This window comes from Thamnophis sirtalis, unplaced genomic scaffold, assembly GCF_051295495.1.
Source record: "Thamnophis sirtalis isolate CommonGarterSnake01/CBP01778 unplaced genomic scaffold, rThaSir2_p1.2 scaffold_4, whole genome shotgun sequence".
In the NCBI taxonomy this organism is placed as follows: domain Eukaryota; kingdom Metazoa; phylum Chordata; class Lepidosauria; order Squamata; family Natricidae; genus Thamnophis; species Thamnophis sirtalis.
Window position 1 is genome coordinate 118,260,543 of NW_028261384.1, and position 25,086 is coordinate 118,285,628.

Consider the following 25,086-nt stretch of genomic DNA (forward strand, 5'->3'; position numbering starts at 1 on the left):
AAGTTTAAATACCCCTGGTTTTTTTTTTCCTAAAGGGTTAGGGGTGGAAGGGACTTGCAACTTGACAGCTTTAAGACTTGCGTGCTTCAATGCCAGAGTTCCTGAGCCAACATGACTGGAGGAGGAATTCTGGGAGTCTTAAAGCTGTCAAGTTTGAACACCCCCGGGGTATTTTTTCTAAAGGGTTAGGGGTGCAAGGATCTTGTAATTTGACAGCTCTAAGACTTTCATGCTTCAAATGCCAGAGTTTCTGAGCTAACATTTTGGTTGCTAAGCAAGAGTGTTGTTAAGTGAGTTTCACCACATTTTACAAATTGGCCACTCCCATCCAGTCACATGGCCAGCAAGCCATTCCCACAAAGCAGGCCACACCTACAAAAGAGGTTCTAAAAAATTTTGAAATCCACCACTGCTTAGTATGCATTCATATGATCAAAATGACATGCCACATACAAAGCATGCATGAGTATGTTGCTCCCCCAACCCAATATACAGCAAGAAAGCACAATGATAGGCAATAGAGTTGTGTAAAAGTCACAAAATTAAGTCACTGAGAATAATGCTTGACATACAGGGCAATGTTATAAATGCCATATTCAGGTTGTCCTCGGCCACTTGTTTAGCCACCATTCACAGTTACAATGATGCTCAAAAAACAAGTTCTGACCAGTCCTTGCACTTATGACCATTGCAGCATCTCCACAGTCATGCAATTAAAATGTGAGCAATTGGCCTGTATTTTTGATCACCATTGGTGACCTTCTCCACCTCTCCCGACAAGCAAAGTCAATGGGAGAAACTGGCTTTGCTTAACGATGAAGATTTGCTTAGCAACCATGCAAAAAAAAAAGTTTATAAATTTGGGTGTCTCCCTTAACAACTGTTTTGCTTAGCAATGGAAATGTTGGTCCCAATTAAGGACTATCTGTATACCTAGCAGCATAGAAGTAGCAATTTGTAAACCTGCCTTATCCTGCTTAAGGTTGTCACTCCGGGTTTATAGTGCCTGTGTGGAAAGGGGAAGCAGAAGGAAAAATTCAGAGGCATCTAGCATGCACTCTGCTTGTGCTCAGAAGAACTCTTAAACGTTAGTTCCCCACACTCGTACTTGGTCATCTAATGCACCCAGATATGTGCTCCCCACAGCTCAGACAACGCTGGAGAGATGCCTCCCACCACACACATCACCTCAGCGGAGGCTGGTGACCTAGTGCAGAATACACACAATGCCTCACAATGTGTGCCGGCATCACCCAGACTGTCCCCATCGCTACGTAACTCCGTCTCAGCCCGATGTGCCTCTCTGTTGCTTTAACCAGCCTCTTTCTGCTTGCTTTCTTCTTCTTTTTTTTCCTGCTTTCCCTCCAATGGTTTCTCCCTATGACATAATAACAGCATGCTAGCATCTCTCTCCTATACAGCAAAATACCCCTCGACATAAAACGCCATTTCGCAGGATCTTCTCCGGCTGGTGCCACCACCAACCCACTGCTGGGTGGGGGGGACAAAAGGAGAAGCTGTCTCTCACCTCCCCCAGTGGGTGACACCTTTGGAAAACAGACTCTTTCGGTGGTGTGCTTGCAAGGTAAGCTGCTATGTCTCTCTCTCTCTCACTCACTCTCTCCGTCTCAATATTCTTCATTCTGTGCTGCAAAAGAGGTAGAGGGGAGGCACTTGGGGAGAACGGGAAGGGGAAATGGATCTGCTCTGATTTATAGGAATAATTTTATAACCATATCAGGATTTTTCCCCTCCCCTTCTGCACCAAAACTATCCGATTTCTAGAATGAATTTCTAGTTGCAGGCACTGCTTTCACCACCCTTTCGCTTCAGGTGACGATAACCTCTAGCCAGCTTTTGCTAAAGCATATATGCAACAGCTCTGTCCGAATCAGTTTTTACTGATGGGCATCCCTTTCGCTGTTCCCTCTGGTTGGTTTCAGCTACATTTCTGTGTCTTTATGAGTGTCTTTTGAATGGACTGAGTTTCTCCCAATATTTGAATGTAAACAGGATAAAAGAAGGCAGCCAAGAAAGATATAAACTACATGCATTGCTTTTTTATTTATTGTTGCACCCTCTCATTTTCTTTTCTTTCTTTCTTTCTTTCTTTCTTTCTTTCTTTCTTTCTTTCTTTCTTTCTTTCTTTCTTTCTCTTTCTTTCTTTCTTTCTTTCTCTTCCTTCCTTCCTTTCTCCCTCCCTCCTTCCCCCACTCTCCCCGAGGTCCCTTTAAGAAGCAAGAAAAATGTCTCTCATGTTAGGCACAGCAGCATGGTTTCAAGAGATAGATGGAAATTTAAACAATGCTGCGGGGGTTTTGGCCTTACGAAGAACAGCTGCTTGTTGGGAGCAGCTGTTGAATGAATGGGGAATTCAGCTGGAAACGTGAAAGAGGAAATACCCTAGGATTAGACTGGACCATGTTTTGTGGTGCTGCTAGTTGGTTGCCCATTCTTTCTAGCATTTCGCACTGAAGCTAGAAGAACCACGCTTCCGTAAGGTAGGGAATCACAGGCCTCCATTCCAAAATATTTGCAGGAAGAATCAAGGCTGTATATTGCAAGGATTTGCCAATAGTGGTCTTGATTTCTAAGATTCTGCACATCTGAGTGTTTTTTGTTTTTTTAATTGTCCCAGAGATTTTTGTTGGAGCAGCAGATCAGATAAGGGGGGGGGGAATCCTTCCTCAAATACACAGTGCCAAATTACAGAAGGAGGGGAGAAGCCGTTCCTAGATTTCCTTTATCTGGGGAGAGCCAACTGAGCTATGGATTCCTCAATTCTATAGAAAGAAAATCAACAAGAAGTTATATATGGAAGGATTTCTGGAGTCTCCAGACAGAAAGCTCTTTGTGGATTTCTGTCAATTAAAGGTGAGGAGCAAATTTCCAAGCTGATGGAAACGGGAATTGCAACAAGCAAATGGGTGGAAAGTCCTTGCTGCTCTCTGAGCTTGGTTGCTTCCTTGCAGACATTTCATTTCCTGACAGGGCAACATCATCAGTGTGAGGGAGTGTGGGGTTTGTGCCCTGTTTATATACAGTACCTTGCCCTATTAATCTGGGGGGCAGTTATATTCTTGCTAGATATATAGAAATAAGTCATTTTCTCCTTGGAAATACCTTGATTGGGCAATAGTTAATCTGCTTGATTGTTTGCCTGATATTAATCCCTGCTGAGAGGTAATTTAAAAAATTTAAGAAGGAAACAAAAAGGTCAGAACACATCGTCTCCAGTAGCCAAAACCCATACGATATAAAATGGGAGCAAACTCCATTCTCACTAGCACTGATGATGTTACCTAGTTGGGTAATGAAAAGTCTGCAGGCAAATAGCCATGCTCAGAAAGCACCAAGGACTTCACAATTGTACCCTGAGCTACAGATATTTTCTCCTGTTGGAACTAGCAAATAAGAAGTAATTGATTGGCTGCTGGATTCTATTTGTCCAGTTTTGAGGGCCTTGAATTTCCAGTCAGTGGCTTCAGAGAGTTTCTGCATTCTAATGCTAGCAATTGATTATGAAGTTGCAGATAATAATTTATGCCAAACAATGTGTTTGAGGAAGAGAAAGAGAGGAAAGTATATGGAAAACTGTGAAAAAAATGTTTTACTAGAGGAAGATGGAAATTTCTGCCTGGAATGGAGAAGTGCACCTCAGAAATCCCCAAGAATGGTGTTTGGGAAGCGTATTTCTGTTAATCCTGGTTCAATATCTTGATTTCTGTTGTGACACCAGTAGTACTTTTACTCCGAGATTATTATTTTATTATGATTCAATTGCCTGGAAATACATGGAAACAGTTACAAGTTGCTTGGAATGTTCCAAAGGAAGGCAATTGTAAATTATGATAAAGCAGAACATGAATTTAATATGTGGACCATAATAATAGTGATAATGATGATTATTGGACATGCTAAAAAACAATCACCAGTAAAAGAAATATAGAAAACTAAACCAGATTTTCTGAGTTCCCCTTAGAGAAGGATTGTAAGGTCAAATATGGCTCTCTGTCTCAAGGTCTATCAACCAAGTCTGTCAGTCCATCTATTTAAGTGGTCATGTTATTTTCACATACAACTTTCTATTGAATAAAATATCCAGTTCCATTTTAGCATCCATAGTATTTCTTTCCTGATACTCCCCTTTCATCTGGTATTCAGCCATTTCAAAACCTACTTTCCATCCATTCATAATCCTCCCCTACTTAGCCTTCCTTCCTTCCTTCCTTCCTTCCTTCCTTCCTTCCTTCCTTCCTTCCTTCCTTCCTTCTTCTAGTTCATCACTCTCTAACCTCTCTCCAAGTCAAGATTCTCTCGTTCATCTATCCTCAAGTACTCCATCTGTCCTTCAAATTACTCTGCTTTTCAGGACATGAAACCAAATGTTCTTTATTTTGTTTAGTTTTCTCAAGCAAAGTTCTAATTAAGCAAAGAAAAGGACTCAATTAATTGCACGGAATACCCAGAGGAAGTGAATAAAAGCAACCAACGCAGACAACCCAACTCTGACTATGTTGGGCAGGATATTTATGGCAGTAGGAACTGTCTCAGAAGTGAATCAAAAGATGATAGAAAAGAAAATATTGCCCTAGTGTTACATTAAAGTCCATTAAATTATAGAGACGCTGAAGAAAATATTATGGGAAAAACTGGAAATAAACTGTTTATCGACCCATCATTCCTAATTATAGAATGTATAACTAGACCATTTGAGGAAAGCTATCCATTTCAGTTATCTACCATAGAAAAGGGAATTCCTGATTTTACAGCTCCAGCATCAAGGTCACCAGTGATGTTATAGTACCTGTACCTCTGTCCTTTTCCTAATCATCCATGATTATTCCTTAGGCCTCAAAGCTCTTTGTGAGGTAGAAAAATTAGAAGCTGTAACCAACATTTTATAAATGGTATCCATGGATACTGTTAGGATAGATTGCTTCCCACCCACCCAGGGCACTCAAGCAAAAGAACAGAGACCGTAGGTTGGGGGCTCTGAGCCACCACTTCATTACAATGTAGAAGCAAAAACTCTGGTATAAAAGAAGATTCCTCTGGATCTTGGATTCGGCCAAGGCTGGTGTACGGCTGCTGGACTGCAGGTTAAGCCTGGCAAGCTTAAGAAGAGGGAAGCCCACGAAGCAAAAGAGATGAAATCACAAATAGAGCTTTGGTCTTCCTCAACCTAGTGCCCTGAAGATGGATGTCCCACTGGAACATCAGATGGGAACGCTAGGTGGTATCACTCTAGATATCCAGAACATTTGGAATAATGTGTGGCTGCACAAAACAGAAATAAGAGGAGACACATTTAGGATCATGCGGTCAAGTTTACCGTTTCTTCCATCTTTGTTTCCTCAGTACTATAGTAACGTTCCCATAAAGACTCCTAACAAAATGTTTTATTACTTGGCACAATCATTGTCACATTCCTTTATGTGAATTTAGAGCTTACAGTCTTCTGAATGCCACCCCCACCCTCCCAATAGCATTTGAAGAGGTAGAAACCGGTGCCGTGTAGATTACATATTTAAACATAGGAAAAGAATGGCATTGAAGTTACATTTAACAATCATGTTTCACACGATTGTTCAGTTAACCACTGCGTTCATATAACACTTTGAAATATAATCTAACCAGTTTGGGGCTCCATAAACCACTTAGCCACATAAATCCTAATCAGGATTAATACAAATCAAACATAGCACATTTGAGAATGCGTCTACTAGAGTTTTACATGATTCAGGTATATACAAGCATAGGGTTCAGTTTCGGAAATCTGGTAGGGGAGTGTCCCGAAAAAGTCAAGGTTTCAAAAGCATTTGTAAATCCCTAAGATTTAAATTCATTTTTTCCCAGTTAGTCAAGGTTAACTGGGGGGAAATGAATCTAAATCTTGGGGATTTACAAATGCTTTTGAAACCTTGACTTTTGGGTTATACTTACTGGGTTATTTCATAGATAGGAAAACTAGCCAAGCTGTATTTATACAGTAATCTAGGTTGCATCTTGCACATAAGAAAGAAAAATGGCAGAGGCTAAAGTATACATTCAGTTCGAAAATCTCTCCTTTCTTGTTTGACTTCCACTATCAATATTCAGAAGTGATGTACGCATCTAAAGTTTAACAATCTTCTTGCTGCTGTTTTTAGTTTCAGAGAAAAGGAATAGCCAAGAAGACTCTGGGTATCCCTGAAGGACCACAAGGATGGATGGAGACCTAGAGAGGGACACTTAGAGAATAACAGAATGAGTTGGAAAAGACCTTGGAGGTCTTCTAATTCAACCCCCTGCTCAGGCAGGAAACCCCTATACCATTTCAAACACATGGTTGAACTATCTCTTCTTAAAATTCCAGTGTTGGAGCACCCATAACTGGAGGCAAGCCATTTCCACTGATTAATTGTTCCATCAGAAATTTCTCCTTAGATCTAGAAGTTAAACATAGAGTGACAACAATGGCTACTGGCCATGATGGCTCAATATTAATTTTGGGATCAGAGCATCTCAGCTTGAAGTAAGCTTTCGGAGTACATGAGCAGGAGGATGAGTTTGTATTGATGTAACGGTACAGAACGTGAGAAAGACTCTTGAGAAAGAGGGCGAAGAAATGCTACCTAGGGAAAGGTCAAATAAAAGAGGACATAGCCCACCGCTGCATAATGGATGCAGAAACAGCTCAGAAGGGATCGTCCCTGACTTCTCCAGCTGTAAAGGGGATTGCGAAAGACTTATACTTTCAGGCTTGCAAAATTGATGTCAGCCTTCCTGGGTAGCTCAGACAGGAAACACGACCAGATGAGCTAATTCTACTTTACAATAAGGCTAAATTAACATAACTTTGCAGGTCTGAAAGTGCAAATCTTCCATCATCTCCTTTACACCTAGGAGGCTAGGGGAGGGTGTCTTGTAAACCCTTTTCTCTGCCCATTATACAGCTGCAGGCTAAGCCCTCTCTTATCTGACCATTCCCTAGGCACCATCCCACTATTTTTAAGTCTTTTCTCACTATCATTACAATGTCCTTTCTCCCTGTAAGCTTCTGCTTGGAGGCTGGACTGGATCCTGGAGAATGATATGAGAAGGAGAGGCAATGAAAGTTCTTTCCAAGGGTTCCCACACCCGATAGCCCCCCAAAATGCCAATTCAAGCTTCTCCCTCTATTTCTAATTCCTAGAGAGGGAAGGAGCTAGAAAACGACCATATGGATTTTAATGTTTGCATACATTTACATCCTGGCAGGTTTGCAATGTGTTCTAGTGTCTGGGTGATATTAGAGAGAGACATCAACTGATCACTAAGTACAGTACAGCCAGAGGAAAACGCCCAGTTTTTAGGATTTCAAAAATGTTTGCAGATTCATGTCTCATCATTTGGGGTTCTGCTGAGGTAGAATCCAGAGTAAAAACTTTATATAGCTGGGGTTTCTTTTCCTTTTAGGCTGTGAACTCAAGTGATAGGTTTATGCTAAAAACATAGCATTTAAGTTGTCTCATATGCTGTATCTTCATCCTGGAATGTTTTATGTTCAATTTCTTCTTCAACTGTAATTGTAAGTAAGGCATCGATTACATGGTGTGTTTGCTGTGTCTTAGATCTGATTTTCTTAACAGCTCTGCTTCAAATTTTGTGGCTTAATAGTACTGAGAGTTTTTACCATGAAGTATATAAGCACACTGATGCTTATTTCTCCTCATGGCTGTTCTTTAGTTAATTCCCGAGCTTGTCAAAAATACGGTTATAACATCATCTAACTTACTATGAGAACAAGCAAGGTAATTAAAACTTAAATTTCTGGAGAAATGACATATCCCCCCCAAAAAATATAATTATCGTAGCTTCAGATCTATTTGAGGTTGATGTAGAAACAGAATAAATAGAAGCAAAAATTTTACTGTATATTTCCCTAAAAGGCAATCTTAGGTCCTGTCATACTACATGAGAAAAGTAAAAGTCTTTACACGTGTAATCTCAGTTTACTATTATTGCAAAAATGGATTGATGTGGAAATTTCCACCTTTTCCAATGTATTTTGTTATTGCTTGTAAGAAAATAACAGGGAAAAAATAATGAAATGTAAAAATAATTATAATGCAGATACTGTACATACAAAAACTAGAGATAGTGTTTTTATATTTTAAAAAACAGGAAAAAAGATAATAAATAAAATAATAGTTATATAATAGAGATCTTAAGTCCAATTTGTTTTTAAGCCTGAACAGCATCATTGTATAATACTGTATAAAATAAATAGTATTGTATAATGAACTTGAACCATTGTATATTTAATTTGAATCATTGTGCATTTAACTCATATTTTGCTACAATAGATTCCATTCTTAACCATGGGTAGTCTTTAAACCAAGATGTTCTTAACCCAGAAACTTGCTGTACATCAATATAGCAATTAACAGTTATAATGCTGTATTATAGAATTGTAACTGGAAATTTCCACTGTTGTAAATATAATTGGAAAATATTATTATGCTCCCTGACATTAGGTTAATCTTCTTTAGATAAGTAGACATGTGTAGTAATTCTGTATAATCTGTGATGAAGAAAAATATTATGTGCATGTCAGAAACATATTCCTTCTATATTACTTTAGGTTTCTTAACTAAGGGCCATTTTTTACTTAAGCCTAAATGATGTTAGATGGGTGATACTATGAAAACACGATAAGATACTAGATTGGCAATATCTTTTTTTGCTAAGTGCAAGGTGTTTCTTTTGGCCAGTCCCCCCTTAATGCTCTATAGTATCTTTATCGTATTAACTAGCCATTTTAAAGTGATATGAATTCTACCATTATTGGTGTTAGTTGCTAGTGATGGTTAGATGTATAGAAGATGTTATATGCTGCAAGTAAGGTAACCTTTATCTCTCATCTCTGGCCAACACAAATTTAAGCCATCCTTTGATTTTCCAGGGTTAAACTAGTATTTCCCCTTATTCTAACATTGCCCAAAGGTCTATACAGATATGTAAAATCTGGTAGGTTTTCTCACCTTTTATCTTGGAGAGAAGACTGATGTCTGGATGGGAAGAGGGGTAATAGTGCAGACAGCAATTCTCAATGTTGACAGCAACTTTCAAAGTAATACAATTATGAGATACACTTTATTTTAAAAACAGATCTATAGAAAACCTTCAGGCAACCAGCAGGATAAAGCCATAAGCCTTGGTAGTTATAGCTCACTAAGTCATTGTTCAAACTAACCATCACAAACCCCAGTTAATGCTAATATGGCTGAGATTTTATTCCCACCCCAAGAAAATCAGAAGATAATTTTGTGCAGGAACCCAATTCTTGATTGTATTAATGATTTGAATTGTTGTTTCTTGGGTGCTTGTGTTGTAATTTTTATAGTGTTGTTCTTGTTTTCATTTAAATTCTGTCCACTGAGATCGGTGGCTATAGAGATAGGGTGGATAAATAAATAGTAAATCCATTTCTCGATAAAAAATATTTTTATAAATTTATTTTATTTTTGGATATAGTGATTTCTTCAACCTATGAAATAATCTAATCTAGTTAATTTCCTTCTGTAAGCCAAAGTGGACTGAATGATATGAATTGTGTGAGGTTTTCCTTCAGTTGAGGGATATTAAATGAAATATAGGAAAATTGCAAGGCTATTTAATCCTGAGTCTTATTTCAGGAAATAAGTGAAAAGAAGATAAACTTGATGCAAAGTCACCAGTCCATCAGTGGTGACCAATTGCAAAGTATTGGCAATTTGAAAAGGAAAACCCAGGATAGATACTTCTGTTGATTCATTTTAAACATCAGTTTGTCAGCTTATTTGCATGAAACAAAGCATTTAGATTTATATATCGCTTCAAAGTGCTTTACAGTACATACTCTAAGTGGTTTACAGAGTCAGCATATCATCCTCCAACAATCTGGGGGCTCATTTTACCGAGCTCAGAAGAATGGAAGGCTGAATCAACTTTGACCCAATCAAGATCGAACTCCTGTTTGAGGGCAGAGATAGCCTGTAATACTGCATTCTAACCATTGCGCCACCACAGCTCTATAGAAAGAAAAATATACCATATTGTATTTTCCTTTCTACAGCCACATAAATATAATGGAGAATGTTGGGAAAAAATCCAAATAGGAAAATATAAACTCAAATTCTCATCAACAAATATAAGTTAAATATCATAACTTCCTCTCCATTATTGCTCCAAATGGTTACAAGTGTTGGTCAGCACAGTCAATGGGGGCCACCCAGACCGAAATCCCTACTAATGAAATGTGATTTAGAAATCTTGATTTGAGAGCATCCATCTTTGTATTTATGCAGGGACTTTTCTGCAGTGGCACCAAAACTATACAATTCCCTCCTGGCATAGTTTTTATTATCCTTTTACATGCCATGCAAAATCCATCCCAACCTTCTATTATTTTTTGTGCTTCTTAATAATATTTGGGGTTCTTTTAATTAGCTTTTGTGTTGCATTTATTTTTACTGCCTGGTTCTACTGCCTACCTCTACAGCTTGTATGACTTTTCATTCTAATGTTTTTCTACAAATCAAACTACAGGCAGTCCTCGACTTACAGCCATTCATTTAGTGACCATTTGAAGTTTCAATGGCATTGAAAAAAGTGACTTATGGCCAGTTTTCACACTTACAACCATTGCAGCATCCCTATGTTCATGTGATCTAAATTTGGGTGCTTGGCAATTAGCATCGATTTAAGGCAGCTGCACAAATCCTGGGGGGGGGGGGTGTGGGTGTCATGCGATGGCCATTTGCAACTTTCTCAGCCAGCTTCCAACAAGCAAAGTCAATGGGGAAAGCCAGATTTACTTAATGACCATGTGATTCACTTAACCTCTGTAGTGATTCGTTTAACAACTTTGGCAAAAAAGGTCGTAAAATTAGACACAACTCAATTAACAATTGCCTTGCTTAATAGTGGAAATTCTGGGCACAATTATGGCTGCAAGTTGAGGACTACATGTACTAGCAATGAATTTAAATCATAATCTTATTTATAAATAAATAGTGTTTAAAAGGATCAGGATCAGAGGTGGTATTCTGCCAGTTCGCCTGAGTTTGGGTGAACTGGCAGGGGTGGTGGTGGTGGGAGGCTCTGCCCACCTGCCCAGACATCATCACAGACGCTCTGCGCATGCGCAGAAGGTTCTGCACACATGAATGCTCCCGATTGCAAACCAGTAGTAAAAGTAAGAGCATTTCATGCCTGATCAGGATGCCTGTAGTTAGCACTGCAGCAATGAATGGGGTAAGAACTCTTTCTGTATGAGAATCTCTTTTATACCCAACTCATTATTTTTCTTCCTTTTGCCCCATTTGCTCAGAAATAATATTGGCTGACTGCTTATCAAGTGGCAAGCAATAGATTTATCAATTGCTTAAATCAAGGCGAGCTTCAACTTGAAAAGCCACATCTGGAATTTAGGGTGTTTCATATCCGGAAACCCATGAAGTAGAGATCAGGCAAAAAGAAAGAAAGAAAGGAAACCAGCCAAATAGACATAACATAAGGATATTGGGTGTATTCTCAGTCATTTCTGAAAACTTCCTGAAGCCGTAGATTAAGGGTGAATGAAAAAATTTAGCAGACACCATGAAGTGTTTTTGAATAATTATTTTTTTCCATAGAGCTTGCAAAGGTTCTTCAGTAGACATGAAAAGAAATCTAAAAGCTATCTGTTCCCTCTCCCCCTTCTTCCCGCTACCAAATCTTAGTGACATGCTAGATCAGTGTTTCTCAACTTTGGCAAGTTGAAGATGTCTGGACTTCAACCAGAGGTCGGTTGCTCCCGGTTCGGCCCGGATCAGGTGAACCGGTAGTGGTGGCAACGGGAGGCTCCGCCCACCCACCTAGATGCTTCTGCACATGTACAGAAGAGGCACACATGCATGAGCGCATGCAAACTGGTAGTGCCAGAATTTGCAACCCACCTCTGACTTCAATGTCCAGAATTCTGGGAGTTAAAATCCACACATCTTCAATTTGCCAAGGTTGAGAAACACTGGGGTAGATGATTCATTAGCTTTCCGAGAAAGTAGGCTTGCGAAACCTGTAGTTCATATCTAGATATTTCATGATAATCATCTGGTATTCCAACTGTAGATGTCCTGTGGTTACTTTCCAGCTGTTTTTCCACTAGTTCTTCAGTATTTTGACAGCAGTGATCTGGAAGCTCCATCTCTGCGAAGATTTCCCAACATATCATAGTCTGCTGAATATCCGACCTTCATCTTCCAATTGTGTCCTCCACAAATCTCATCGGCCTCATTTTTGAAAATTTCTTCATACATTATCCATATGCTTTCCTAAAATTCTTGGAAGTTGTTCAGAAACTGCCTCTGATGTTCCTGTATCTTCTTTGAAACCTCTCTTGAAGTCCATCTGTTCTCCTTTTCTGAAGAGGGGGCACCCAAGATACAACATTTCAGAAGAAACCCAAAGGAAACTTCCACCAGCTTAATTCGCAGGAATCTCAAGAGCTTTGCAGGCGTTGCTAAGACAATCTTCCTTAATCTACTCCGTATTCATCACATTCTTCCAGGCAAGAGAAAATTCTCTCTTCCTCTCATTTCTCAAAAGAATTTGTGTTCCAGATCCTGCCTACTGGAAGAGGAGATTAGATACAGTAGGCAAAACACCCATAATCACCACTGCCTCTGCTGCTTGCATTTGTAACAACTGGCGTCGTTTCTTACCGCCAAGCTGGAGTCACTTAAGCGCTGGAATGAAGAGAGGATGGTCTGGTGTGAGAAAGGTGTCCAGATTCTACTCACAACTGTGGGGGCCTTTGCTGCCTTTGGTCTCATGATCATCGCCATTGGCACAGATTACTGGCTGTATGCTCGTGCCTTCATTTGCAATACCACTAATATCTCTACCGAGGAAACGCCCCAGAAAGACAAAAAAGATCCTGGAGGACTCACCCATTCAGGTCTTTGGCGGATATGCTGTTTAGAAGGTAAGTCCAGGGGCGGGTTGCTGCTGGCATTACTGCCAGTTCGCCACACAAAAATGTTCGCGTGCACGTGCTCCGCTTTACTCATGCGCACATCAAATGCACTCTGCATGTGAGCGCATCTGCACCTAAAAAGATCTGTACATGCGCACAACGTTAGAAAAGGAGAAAAATTAAATTTCTGCAATGAAGATCGTTCTGTGCATGCGCAGAACCGAAAATCATGATGCCACTGCCAGCAGCAGAACCAGTTCGGGAGTGTGAGAGGCTGAGTTACTACCTACTCGGCCAAACCAGGCCAAACCGGTAGGAACCCACCTCTGGGTAAGTCATCCACTCACTGAAACAGGTTCAAGAGAGAAAACGTTCTAGAATTGTCGAAAAGCAAGTTTAGGTAGACATGAGGGTTACCACAAGATATTACAGTACCAACAAAGAATATTTGTAGCTCATTGTTGAGCTCAGGGATCCTTGGTGCTCTCTGAGCTTGGTTGTTTTCTTGCAGATGTTTCATTACCCAAACTTGCTAATATCATCATCATCATCATCATCATCATCATCATCATCATCATCATCATCATCATCATCATCACTATGACTGCTAGCACTGATGATGAGAGTACCAAGGACCCTTCATATTACAGTACACCAAACATGGAGCAATTAATGGCCAGGTTCTCCAAGGAGACAATTTATTTACTAGAGAATTTAGCCAAAAAAAGGGAAAGACTAGAGGCAGAAGACAAGAAACTACAAAAGCTTTAAACACTGCAATTATGCACTGATTAGCTGGTGTAAAAACCAATATTGCTTCCACACTGGGAGGCATTGTTTTCCCCTAAATTAACTGAAAGCAGAATTAAAACAGTAGTTCTATTTTACATTTACCCTAGTGCCATATTATGCAGCAGAGCTTGTGTTCACGAGTTTCTATAATATTAAGTTTGAGTCAGCAAAACTCTCCAGCATACCTTTAATTAGAAGTTCCCACCTCACATCTCCTGCTTTTAATTGCATTCTATACTGTACAACATCAGCATAATTGATGAATCCTCATAAATAAATTGGGTCTTGTTCCTCATGGGATAAGAGAATTTAAATAATTACTTTTTTTTCTACTGAGACTTTTTTTTTTTACTATACGAACATAAAAGAAAAAGAGGAAATCAGTAATCAAAACTCCTAGAGTTCAGGGGAAAGAGAGACTGATTAATAGACATCTAAATTGCAGTTCCATTTGGAACAGGAAGCAATCAAGCAGTAACCACAAGGAGGAAGTTTGCAATTAAAGGCACAATAGTTTTGAAAACCATCAATAATGCTTCTTCTAATCCACATCAGGGAAACTGCCCCAAATTGTATTTGATTCCTGGGAAAAGATGGAAGCTCTGAATAAAGATGGGTAAATTAACAGAAAACATCTGACAACAACAGGTTGCCAATTACCACCATCTGGATTGTCAGTAAAATGCAACTGAACAAATTCCAGATTCTAGCATAGAACATGGCTTAATTACAACTGATGGAGAAAAGCCTTTGGTGAGAGGTAGGTTTAATAGGATGACGGTTCAAATATTTGTCTCTTGCAATGGAAAATCAGTTACCATCATTCTGCTCCAATCTGCCATCTTTTAATACAATTTAATATAGTCAAGGAAGGATGCTCAGTGGGTAAAATGCTGAGCTTGTCAATCAGCAGTTCAAATTCCTAGTGCCGCATAATGGAGTGAGCTCCTGTTACTTGTCCCGGCTTCTGCCAACCTAGCAGTTCGAAAGCACATCAAAAACGCAAGTAGAAAAATAGGAACCACTTTGGTAGGAAGGTAACAGTGCTCTGTGCACCTTCAGGGTTTAGTCACGCCAAGTACATGACCACAGAGACGTCTTTGGACAGTGCTGGGTCTTCCGGCTTTGAAATGGAGATGAACCACCGCCCCCTAGAGCTAGAAAACAATTAACACGTATGTGCAGGGGAATTTTTACCTTAATATAGTCAAGCAACCCACCTCCACCCCCCACCCACCCCAAAGATAGCCACGATGAGATGTGGAGATTGAACTACCAGTAGGTTGCTGAGATCATCAAGGATGCTAGTTCCCCATGCCTGCATGCAGGTGTTTATTCATAGGGGAAACTGCTGAGATGATATTACAGAAGTGATCTGACAGGGAATTCTTGTAGATACCTTTGAATCTACAAGCCAACACATTTTGGCTGTTATGACAGGCATTATACTAAGTATAAATATGTATATGTTATTCATATAAAGCACTGTCTTGCTCTTGAATTCCTCACCTCACCTACATAAGAGGAAACAGGCTGCCACATTGCCCACACACACATCTACTTTGAGAGAACCTGTGTTTTCACCCTGACTTTGCCTTTCAATGTTCTGAGCCTTGATAAGGGTAGAGCCAGTAGTTTTTTTTTTCTATTTTCCTTTTAGCCATCCCTCTGCTGTGGGGCAAATCCATTTCCTCCAGAATGGACGTAATTCCCTGATTAAGGTGTTAAATCAATATACCCTTATCTGGTACAGGTAGTCCTTGACTTAAAATCATGACTCAACCTGGAATTTTGATTGTAAGATATTGTGGTTATAAGTCAAGGCATCACGTCACCAGACTGGATTATTATTATTATTATTACATTTTTTTCAGGGGTTGTTAAACAAATGACACAGTCCTTAAGTGAAAACATTTTCTCCAATGGGCTTTTATTTTATTTTTTGCCAGAAACTGGAAGTAAATGCTTAAACTGGCAAACAACATCACAAATCATGGCCACATAACCTGAGAATTGCAAACAGCAGTAAAGGGAAAAGCTGTTGCCAAGTGACCAAGATACAATCACATGACCGTGGTATCTATGGAGATTCTCAATCATCCAGGTCACGGTGTCCCAAAGGTGCTTTTTCAAGACTGGACTTTCTGGTTTTTATTTGAGATGTTTCGCTTCTCATGCAAGAAGCTCTCATCCAAGAAGATCTTCTCAGAAGTGAATAAACTTCTTGGATGAGAAGCAAAATGTCTTCAAAGAAAAACCAGAAATCTAGTTCAATGGAAAATAATGGTGAAAAAAGTAAAGTTCTACATTTAGGCAAGTGGTTCTGATGAATTTTTATTCATTGGATGAATATTTAGGCAAGAAAAACAAAATGCACAGGTAGAGTATAGGTGGTACCTTGCTCAATAGTAGTAACTGTGAAAGGGATCTTGGAGTCCTAGTGGACAACCATTTAAATATGAGCCAGCAGTGTGCAGCAGCTGCCAAAAAAACCAACACAGTTCTAGGCTGCATAAACAGAGGGATAGAATCAAGATCACACGAAGTGTTAATATCACTTTATAATGCCCTGATAAGGCCACACTTGGAATACTGCATCAAGTTTTGGTCACCACGATGTAAAAAAGATGTGGAGACTCTAGAAAGAGTGCAGAGAAGAGCAGCAAAGATTATTAGGGGACTTTAGGCTAAAACATATGAAGAACGGGTGCAGGAACTGAATATGTCTACTTTAATGAAAAGAAGGACCAGGGGAGACATAATAGCAGTATTCCTATATCTCAGGGGCTGCCACAAAGAAGAGGGAGCCAGGCTATTTTCCAAAGGACCTGAGGATAGGACAAGAAGCAATGGGTGGGAACTAATCAAGGAGAGAAGCAACCTAGAACTAAGGAGAAATTTCCTGACAGTTGAACAACTTGCCTTCAGCAGTTGTGAATGCTCCAACACTGGAAGGTTTTAAGAAGAGATTTGATAATCATTTATCTGAAGTGGTGTAGGGTTTCCTGCCTAAGAGGGGGTTGGGCTAAAAGACCTCCAAGGTCCCTTCCAACTCTGTTATTCTATTAGTATTCTGTTAATTTCCTCTTGAAGAAGCAATAGCAATAGCAATAGCAATAGCAGTAGACATATACCGCTTCATAGGCCTTTCAGGCCTCTCTAAGCGGTTTACAGAGAGTCAGCATATTGCCCCCAACAATCTGGGTCCTCATTTTACCCACCTTGGAAGGATGGAAGGCTGAGTCAACCCTGAGCCGGTGAGATTTGAACCGCTGACCTGCTGATCTAGCAGTAGCCTGCAGTGCTGCATTTAACCACTGCGCCACCTTGGCTCAAAAGCACCTTTTGGACATGACCATGGTGTGTCTGTGCATGAGTGCAGCTGTCTAACTTTGAAAATGGGGCATAAATAGCTCTGGGGATGTCTGTTGTAACTTTGGCTGGTCATTAAGCAGCCAGTCTATAAGTTGAGGACTATCTATTCAAGTGTTGTTTTTCACTTCTATAATCTTCTAGTTGACATGGCTTATGTCTACAGGAATCGAAGGTCAATACCTTTGGATGCTCTCAAGAAGGGGGAAATTTATGCATATCACAAAGGGATATAGTTCTTACCGATCAAATGTTTTGGACTTCCATGCCCATAATCCTTTGCTTCTGGTCACTGTAGCTGGACTAATGGGTATTGACATTCTAAACATCTGACAGGCATAAGATACCTTCTCCCTTCTTTTCCTTCGCCTACAAAAGTTGCAATCACTAAATATGGCATTTCAACAGTTTCCCAATTACATTAAGAAGCACTTATTTAATCTGGCTTGTTAAATTATTTTCAGTATTCTACAGTCCCTTTATGAATACATGCTTTAATTAGGGTTTTACAACTTTGGTTTTGCATTTGTTGTAGAAAAAATCTTGCTGGCTTTTAGCTAAAAAGGGGGTACTTAAGCCATTAAAAAGCAAGGCCTTTAAAAGAAGCAAATTAGATACAGTACCGTAAGTTCCACTAGTTGCAGCTTTGAATTTAACATGCTGGTTGGCCTTCAGTTGAGGAGGGATACAATAGAGTGTGATCAATACAATTTCAGGAATTGATTAAATAAAACACTCAAGTATGGGGTTGTAGTGATTTCTTCTTCTTTTTTCAAAACACTAAATGGAACTGCAGCTCTATCCTTTCTTGTGAAAAGAGCCGGAAGGCATTTAGGGGCATAGAGGTTTTGCTCCATGACAATACCGTCATAGCCATCTAACCTATAGAAATTCTATCCCATTGCCTCTCTGACATTCAGCTAAGCATCTGTTACCAGCTCCAGTCCTCCAGGCATTTCTCTAACGCCACCCTAAAGCCACCAAAGTTAATCACCTGGAACCTTTAAGTCTTCTTTTCAAGTCTTCTTGCGAGTGGGCTCAGCAACACTTAAAGGTTACGCATGCAAAATTGGTAGCACACGTATACTACACACTATATAAATCTTATTCCAGCACTCACTGACGATATAGCATGTGTTTTTCAACCTCAGCCATTTTAAGATGTGTGGATTTCAAGTCCCCAGAATTCCTTAGTCAACTTCCCTGGCTGTGGGATTCTGGGAATTGAATCCACACATCTTAAAATTGCTGAGGTTGAGAAACATTGAAATAGCTGACTGAAAAGCTCATCAAAAAGGATTGTGCTAAATACTAATTGTTCCCGGTGTCACAGTCAAACATTGCAAGGGAGGTAGGGTAGCTGGGATAGCATCTAATAGTAGAGGCCTAGCATGAGGTATAGATCATGCCAGGACATCAGCGTGGCAAACTAGCCTAAGATGGTTCAGATGACCTTCTGTAACTCAATGACCTCCAAATATGGGGCATGCTGTTCCCATCATGCTGAGAAATGCTCTTATAAGAGTGGGAATGAGATGGAAAGTAGCATCATTGGCAATCCAGCAATGGGTTAATTTCAACATCATGCCAACTAACGCTGTGCTTTAATCCCCAAACAGCTGGTAATTTGTCTCTTCCTGTTTGCAGGGTTGAAGCGAGGAGTGTGTGTGAAAATCAACCATTTTCCAGAGGACACAGACTATGATCACGACAGTGCGGAATACCTCCTACGTATGTATAAATAGGTGGCTTATTCATTCTTGTGTCTTGGCCTCGGCAATGCCCTGTCACCGTTGTTCTTTGAAATGTATGGATTTTTATGGCATCCCCAGCATAAGGAAAGGGCGGTGTGGCAGCTCAGCAGTTAAGATGCTGGACTTTTCAGCTGGAAAGCCAGCAGCCCAGGTTAGAGACCCTAGTGCCATGTGACGGGGTGAGTTCCCATCCTTGCTCCAGCTCCCTTGCGCTCTACATGGGGCAGCCCTTGAAGAGCATTCGGAGACTTCAGCTCGTCCAGAATGCAGCTGCGCGAGCAATTGTGGGTGCACCTCGGTACACCCACATTACACCTATCCTCCGCGAGCTGCACTGGTTACCGATTGGTCTCTGGATACGCTTCAAGGTGCTAGTCGTCACTTATAAAGCCCTTCATGGTATTGGACCTGGGTACTTGAGAGACCGCCTGCTGCCAATTACCTCCCAAAGACCCATTAGATCACACAGAGTGGGCCTCGTCCGGGTTCCGTCTACCAGCCAATGTCATCTGGCTACTACCCAGGGGAGGACCTTCTCTGTGGCAGCTCCGGCCCTTTGGAACGAACTCCCCGCAGAGATTCGGACCCTCACCTCTCTCCAGGCCTTCCGAAAAGCCGTTAAAACCTGGCTGTGTCAGCAGGCCTGGGGTCGATGAGTTCCCTTTCCCTCTCGAATCGTGTGGCTGTTGGTTGTTTTTTAAATGCCCTGTACCTTTGTAGTTTTTGTGTTTTTCCCTTCCCCTCCTTCAGGTTTGTGCGCCGCCCTGAGTCCCTCAGGGAATAGGGCGGCATATAAATAAAATGAAACTCGAAACTCCCGTCAACCTAGCAGTTCGAAAGCAGGTAAATGCAAGTAGTAGATAAATAGATACCAGTTCTGTGGGAAGGTGACTAGAGCTCCGTGATGTCATGCTGGTCACATGTCTTCGTAAAGCACTGGTTCGTGATCTTGAAATGGAGATGAGTACCTCCTCCTCTCTATGGTGGGATAGGGAGAGGGCGCTCTCCATAACAACAAGCCGAGTAAAGTCCGCAGGGCTAGCGAGCCCTTACAGATGTATTGGTTTCCTTTCCTATAAAAGGGATGCGATTTTTGTTTTAGTGGTGAAGGAGTGAAGATGTCTTTGGAGACTGTCATATTGCAGAGAAGGATCCTCTTTTGAGTCTAGGAAATGCCTGGCAAAGCATAAAGAAACCACAGCAGCATAGATGCAGCTTCTTCAAATTTCTGAGTACTCTAGTACAATTTCTCATGGGACTTCTTCTGCCACCACCCCCACCCACCTTCCATCAGCATCCCCCTGCCCCCAAATAACGAAAGTAGGGCTGGCGTCTTCATTATGTGAATTACGCTCCAGAGTAAGGCGTCCAAATTACGACCATTGCCAATGGCCATTTAATTGCTTTCTGTATGCCAAAGGACAAGGGGAAGATCCATATTGCTCCCTTCTTGGTTTCCTTCCCTTTCCTGCAGTTTTCCAATATTACAATTTTACCTCCTGGTCAAAAAGCAAAGTACACCAATATTTGCAGAGGAAGTTAACCTATGGTGAGGTCAGCGACAGATAATATGCTTACATAGTCAACTGCAAAAGAATAATTATTTTAGGCTACTGACCTAAGAGCTAAATTCCAGATTCCGCCCCCACCCACCCCCAAAAAGCAAGACTTTGTATATTGCCAGATGCGGGACAAAAGTTACCCTTTTCCATCGTACCTATAAAGAAGCTGTATAACAATAAAAGGCAATTTTTTACACATTCTAAAAACACATCTCTGTATCCAAAACAACAGCATATACCTGCAGAATACAATCAAAACAAGCATCAGTTATAAGAAATATCTGGTTGGGTATATTAGAAGCCTGCTTATGTGCAGTAGTTTCACAACTGGGAAAGTTTTCTTTAAAACTCACTTTTTGTTTTTCGGTGTGTCCCCCCCTCCGTCCCCCCCCCCGCCTAAATGCAGAAAAGTGCTTGTTAGATCTTCCTTGGAAAATAATTCAACACCTGTGATTGTTGAATCATAGGTTGAGTAAAAAAGAATTCTGATTTTTTGAGAGGGGAATAAATTTGCTCATCAGAACTTTACTAATGATGGATCTTAAGGCCACTTTTCTGATCCTAAGTTTAATGTCTAGGCAGATTTGGGTAAATAAATGGGGTAAATAAATTTACACTTTAGCAATTATTAACCCATATTCCACTGACTTTATCTTGACTCGGAAGCTAAGCAAGATCAAAACTAGTTAATACTTCAGTATGACCTAGACAAGGAAATTGAAAACCTTTCCAGGAAGTGCCTGCATCATATCTTTTCTGAAAAATTGCCAAGAAAATTGGGTGGTTTTATTCAACAAATCACCAGGAGTTGAGCTTCTCTTATCAGAGATGTCACTTTTATTCATTATTTATGCAGGGTGAGGAATATAACATTCACGTAATATAATCAATATTATTCTACCTGCTAGTGAATCTTGTTTATACACATTGTTTTTACAAAGCTGCATTTAAAATGCAGTTTAAGAGCATGTCAAGTTTTCAGGTAACTACATATAATCCTCATTTTACAACCACAATTGGGACCAGAATTTATATTGATAAGCAAGGCAGATTTAAGTGGGCCATGCTCAATTTTACGACCTTTTGTGCCATGGTTGTTAAGTGAATCACTGCAATTCTTAAGGGAATCATACGGTCACTAAGCGAATCTGGTTTCACCCATTGGCTTTGTCAGAAGCCACCTTGGAAGACCACAAGATTACAGGAGTCCTGGAAAGCTCCTTGCTGGTTGTCAATCACCCTAATTTTGATTACGTGACCATAGGGATGCGGGGACAGTGCTTAAGTTTGAGGACAAATTGTTAAGTCACTTCAATGTTGTTGTAACTTGAAATGGTCGCTGAATGAATGGCTTTAAGTCAAGGACTACCAGTAATGGATGGGAGACCATTTTCTCTTAATAAGGACACTGTTGAGAAATCTGCTTCAGACAGAAATTTTTTTTACTAAAGTCCAAAGGGAATATAACCCCATCCAATTAGGTGGCTTCTTGTTGTGGTGCTGTAACATTATCCCCCATACAGTTCCAATCCTGAAGATGCTCAAAATGTTGAAAACCAGGCTGTTTCCCAAGGATGTATGAAGGGTAGGGACTCAGCCGCTATGGGATGTTATCCAGTTCAGTTTTTGTCTTTGTGCTGTGCATCTTCTTGGTTTTCTCCTGCTTTAACATTGTAATAGAGCCAGAGACTTCTAGAGTTTGGTAGTTTCTAAATCAGCATATATAATCTCACCCATCCATCCATTTATCCGTCCATCCAATCAATTTAGAGCAGTGTTTCTCAACCTTGGGAATTTTAAAATGTGTGGACTTCAACTTCCAGAATTCTCCAGTCAGCATCGGAATGCTAGCTGGGGAATTCCAGGAGTTGAAGTTCATTCATCCGAAAGTTCTTAAGGTGGAGAAACACTGCTCTAAATTGCATGGATGGATGGATGGATGGATGCATGGATGGATGGATGCATGGATGCATGGATGCATGGATGTATCAATTGATCAATCAGTGGATCAAACAATGGATCAATCAATGGATCCAATACAACTAAATATATCCACCCACGCATTGTTTTGCAGAGGCAATACTTTGATCACTGCGGGAGACACCAAAAATTGGGGATAATTAATAATTGCCGTTATTGCTTGCATTTCAGCACAATTACACAGAGAATGTCATGCACAAAATTCCTATATGTTGTTGGAAAATATTCAGCTCATTTTCATGAAAGCCAACATAATTATAATGTAACATAACATAAACCAATCGAACAGCTTGCCTTCAAAAGTTGAGGGAGCTTCATCACTGGAAGCTTTCAAGAAGAGACTGGAATGCCATCTGTCAGAAATGGTGTAGGGTCTCCTGCTTGAGTGGGATGGGGGTTGGGCTAAATGACCTACAAGGTCCCTTCCAACTCTGTGAACCTGCTAATTCTTCTTTCCCATACATTTATAGACAAATCAAACCACAGCCATATTCCAGCTTTTGTTGTACAAATTTGCACATCAAATCGATGTGAATGTTCCTTTTTTTTTTTTTTTTAAAGATTCATCACGAAACAAGATTCTCTACATTCAGGAATGAATGCATAAAATTGACCTACAATTGAAATAAGAGTGTTGTGGAGATGGAGCCTCCAATGGTGTCTTCATTATGTCCCTTCCTCTATTTCATGCAACAGTTCTGAAGTCAAATTTTGATTTGCTTCTTGGTCAAGCACAGGGCTTGAGTGATCTCTATCCCCTGCCTGTGGGTCAGAGAGCAACTGAAGTAGACGTAAACCTATCTAATGGAAGAGCCAGTTTGATGTTTTGGTTAAGGCACCATGCTAGAAACCAGGAGACTGGGAGTTCTAATTCTGCCTTTAGGCACAAAGCTATCTAGTTGGCCTTGGGCCAACCATTTCTTCTCAAACCTAGGAAGAAGGCAACGGCAAATCACTTCCAAAATCTTGCCATGAAAACAGCAGAAACTAGTCCAAGTAGTTGCCAGAATCAGCACCAATCCAAAAAAAAGCCCCAAAAAGAAATCCATCTAATGCCTTAGGCCAGTGTTGGCAAACCTTTTTCACCTCAGGTGCCAAACGTTTGCTGGCCCATCCCCATGGCTTTCTTAGAGCCTGGGGAAGGTGAAAACGGCCTCCCCCACCCCCCGGAGGGACTCTGGAGGCTGGAAACAGCCCATTTTCCAACTTCCAGTGGGCCCGGTAGATTCATGTTTCACCCTCCCCAGGCTCCAGAGGCTTTCTAGGAGCAAAAAACAGCCCAATATGCAAACCAGAAGTTCGGGGAAAAAGTCCATTCAGGGAAGCCTCCGGAGGGTGAAAATCGGCTGGAAATCAAGGCCGAAAATCAGCTGGCCAGCATGTGTGTGTGTGTGTGTTGGAGCTGACATGGCAAGACCTCGTGGGCCCTCAGAAATGACTCCAGGTGCCACCTGTGGTACACATGCCATAGGTTCTCCATCACAGGCTTAGACTATGAAGAAATCACAAAACAATTCAAAAGCCTTGGGTTCAGAGCTTAGAGCAGTGATGGCTACCCTTTTGTCCTTGTGTGCCGGAAGAGCCCACACCCATAATGCAATGCGCGCACAACCACCCCCACATGGCCTCCCCCCCCTGCGCATATGGGTGTGACCCCCTCCATTGCAGTTCGTTTTGGGTCTAGCAGGTCTCCCTGAAGCCTCCTGGGACCAAAAATGGGGCATGGGAGGGGAGGATGCACCCTCCCAGCGGCCCATTTTGGGCTTAGCAGGCCTCCCTGAGACCTCCTGGGACCAAAGACGGGACATGGAGGAGGGAGTGCTGCCCCCCATGCTACCCCCCATGTACCTGTGCATGCATGTGCCTCTCTTGCTGCGCGGCAGAGACCTGAAAATTAACTGGCTGGCGGGAGGTGTGCGTCATGCACGGTGGATCTGAACTGGGTGACGGCTCGCATTTCCGCAGAGAGGGCTCTGTGGGCCACCTGTGGCAAACATGCCATAGGTTTGCCATCACGGGCTTAGAGCATCACTTGGAGAAGGAAACAATAGGTCATATTCTGCTCCTGGACACTAGCATCACTTCCCTGGTCAGTTTATTCTTGTGGTGGCAAGGAGATAGAAGGGAAACAAGGCCATCACTAGCCCATTACCCATAGACTAATAATACACACAAGAGACCCAATCTGCATTTTTCCTTTCCATACTAAAGAGAATCAAGGTGTAGAATGCTGAGTTTTTTCTTCATGCTTTCCAGTTCTTACTGGCAAAATTCACACAGGTAGTCCTTGACATATAACCACAACTGAGCCCCAAAATTTCAGTTTCTAAGTAAGACATTTGTTAAGTGAGATTTTCTCCATTTTACAACTTTTCTTCCCACAGTTGTTAAGTGAATCATAGCAGTTATTAAGTTAGTAACACAATTGTTGTGAATCTGGATTCTCCCTTTACTTTGCACGTCAGAAGGTGGCAAAGAGTGATCACATCACCTGACCATGGGAATGCTGCAATGGTCATAAGGGTGAAAAAAAGATCATAAGTCATTTTTTTCAGTGCCATTTTAACTTTGAATGGTCACTAAATGAACTGTTGTAAGTCAAGGACTACCTGTACTTTCCTAACACTTGCTGCATACTGTTATTCAAGGCTATCTCCATAAC

At 40.9% G+C, this 25,086-nt stretch overlaps 1 protein-coding gene across 1 annotated transcript in view; it reads left to right on the forward strand.

Annotated features, from left to right (window-relative positions):
* The first annotated feature begins 1,338 nt into the window (after positions 1 to 1,338).
* The window catches only part of CACNG8 (calcium voltage-gated channel auxiliary subunit gamma 8), a 35,592-nt gene continuing 11,844 nt past the window's right edge, over positions 1,339 to 25,086 (forward strand). The window contains exons 1-3 of the mRNA XM_014052459.2: positions 1,339 to 1,585; positions 12,140 to 12,973; positions 18,776 to 18,859. Coding sequence (XP_013907934.1) covers positions 12,751 to 12,973; positions 18,776 to 18,859 — 307 coding nt within the window. The 5' untranslated portion in view covers positions 1,339 to 1,585; positions 12,140 to 12,750. The remainder of the gene's footprint in view (positions 1,586 to 12,139; positions 12,974 to 18,775; positions 18,860 to 25,086) is intronic.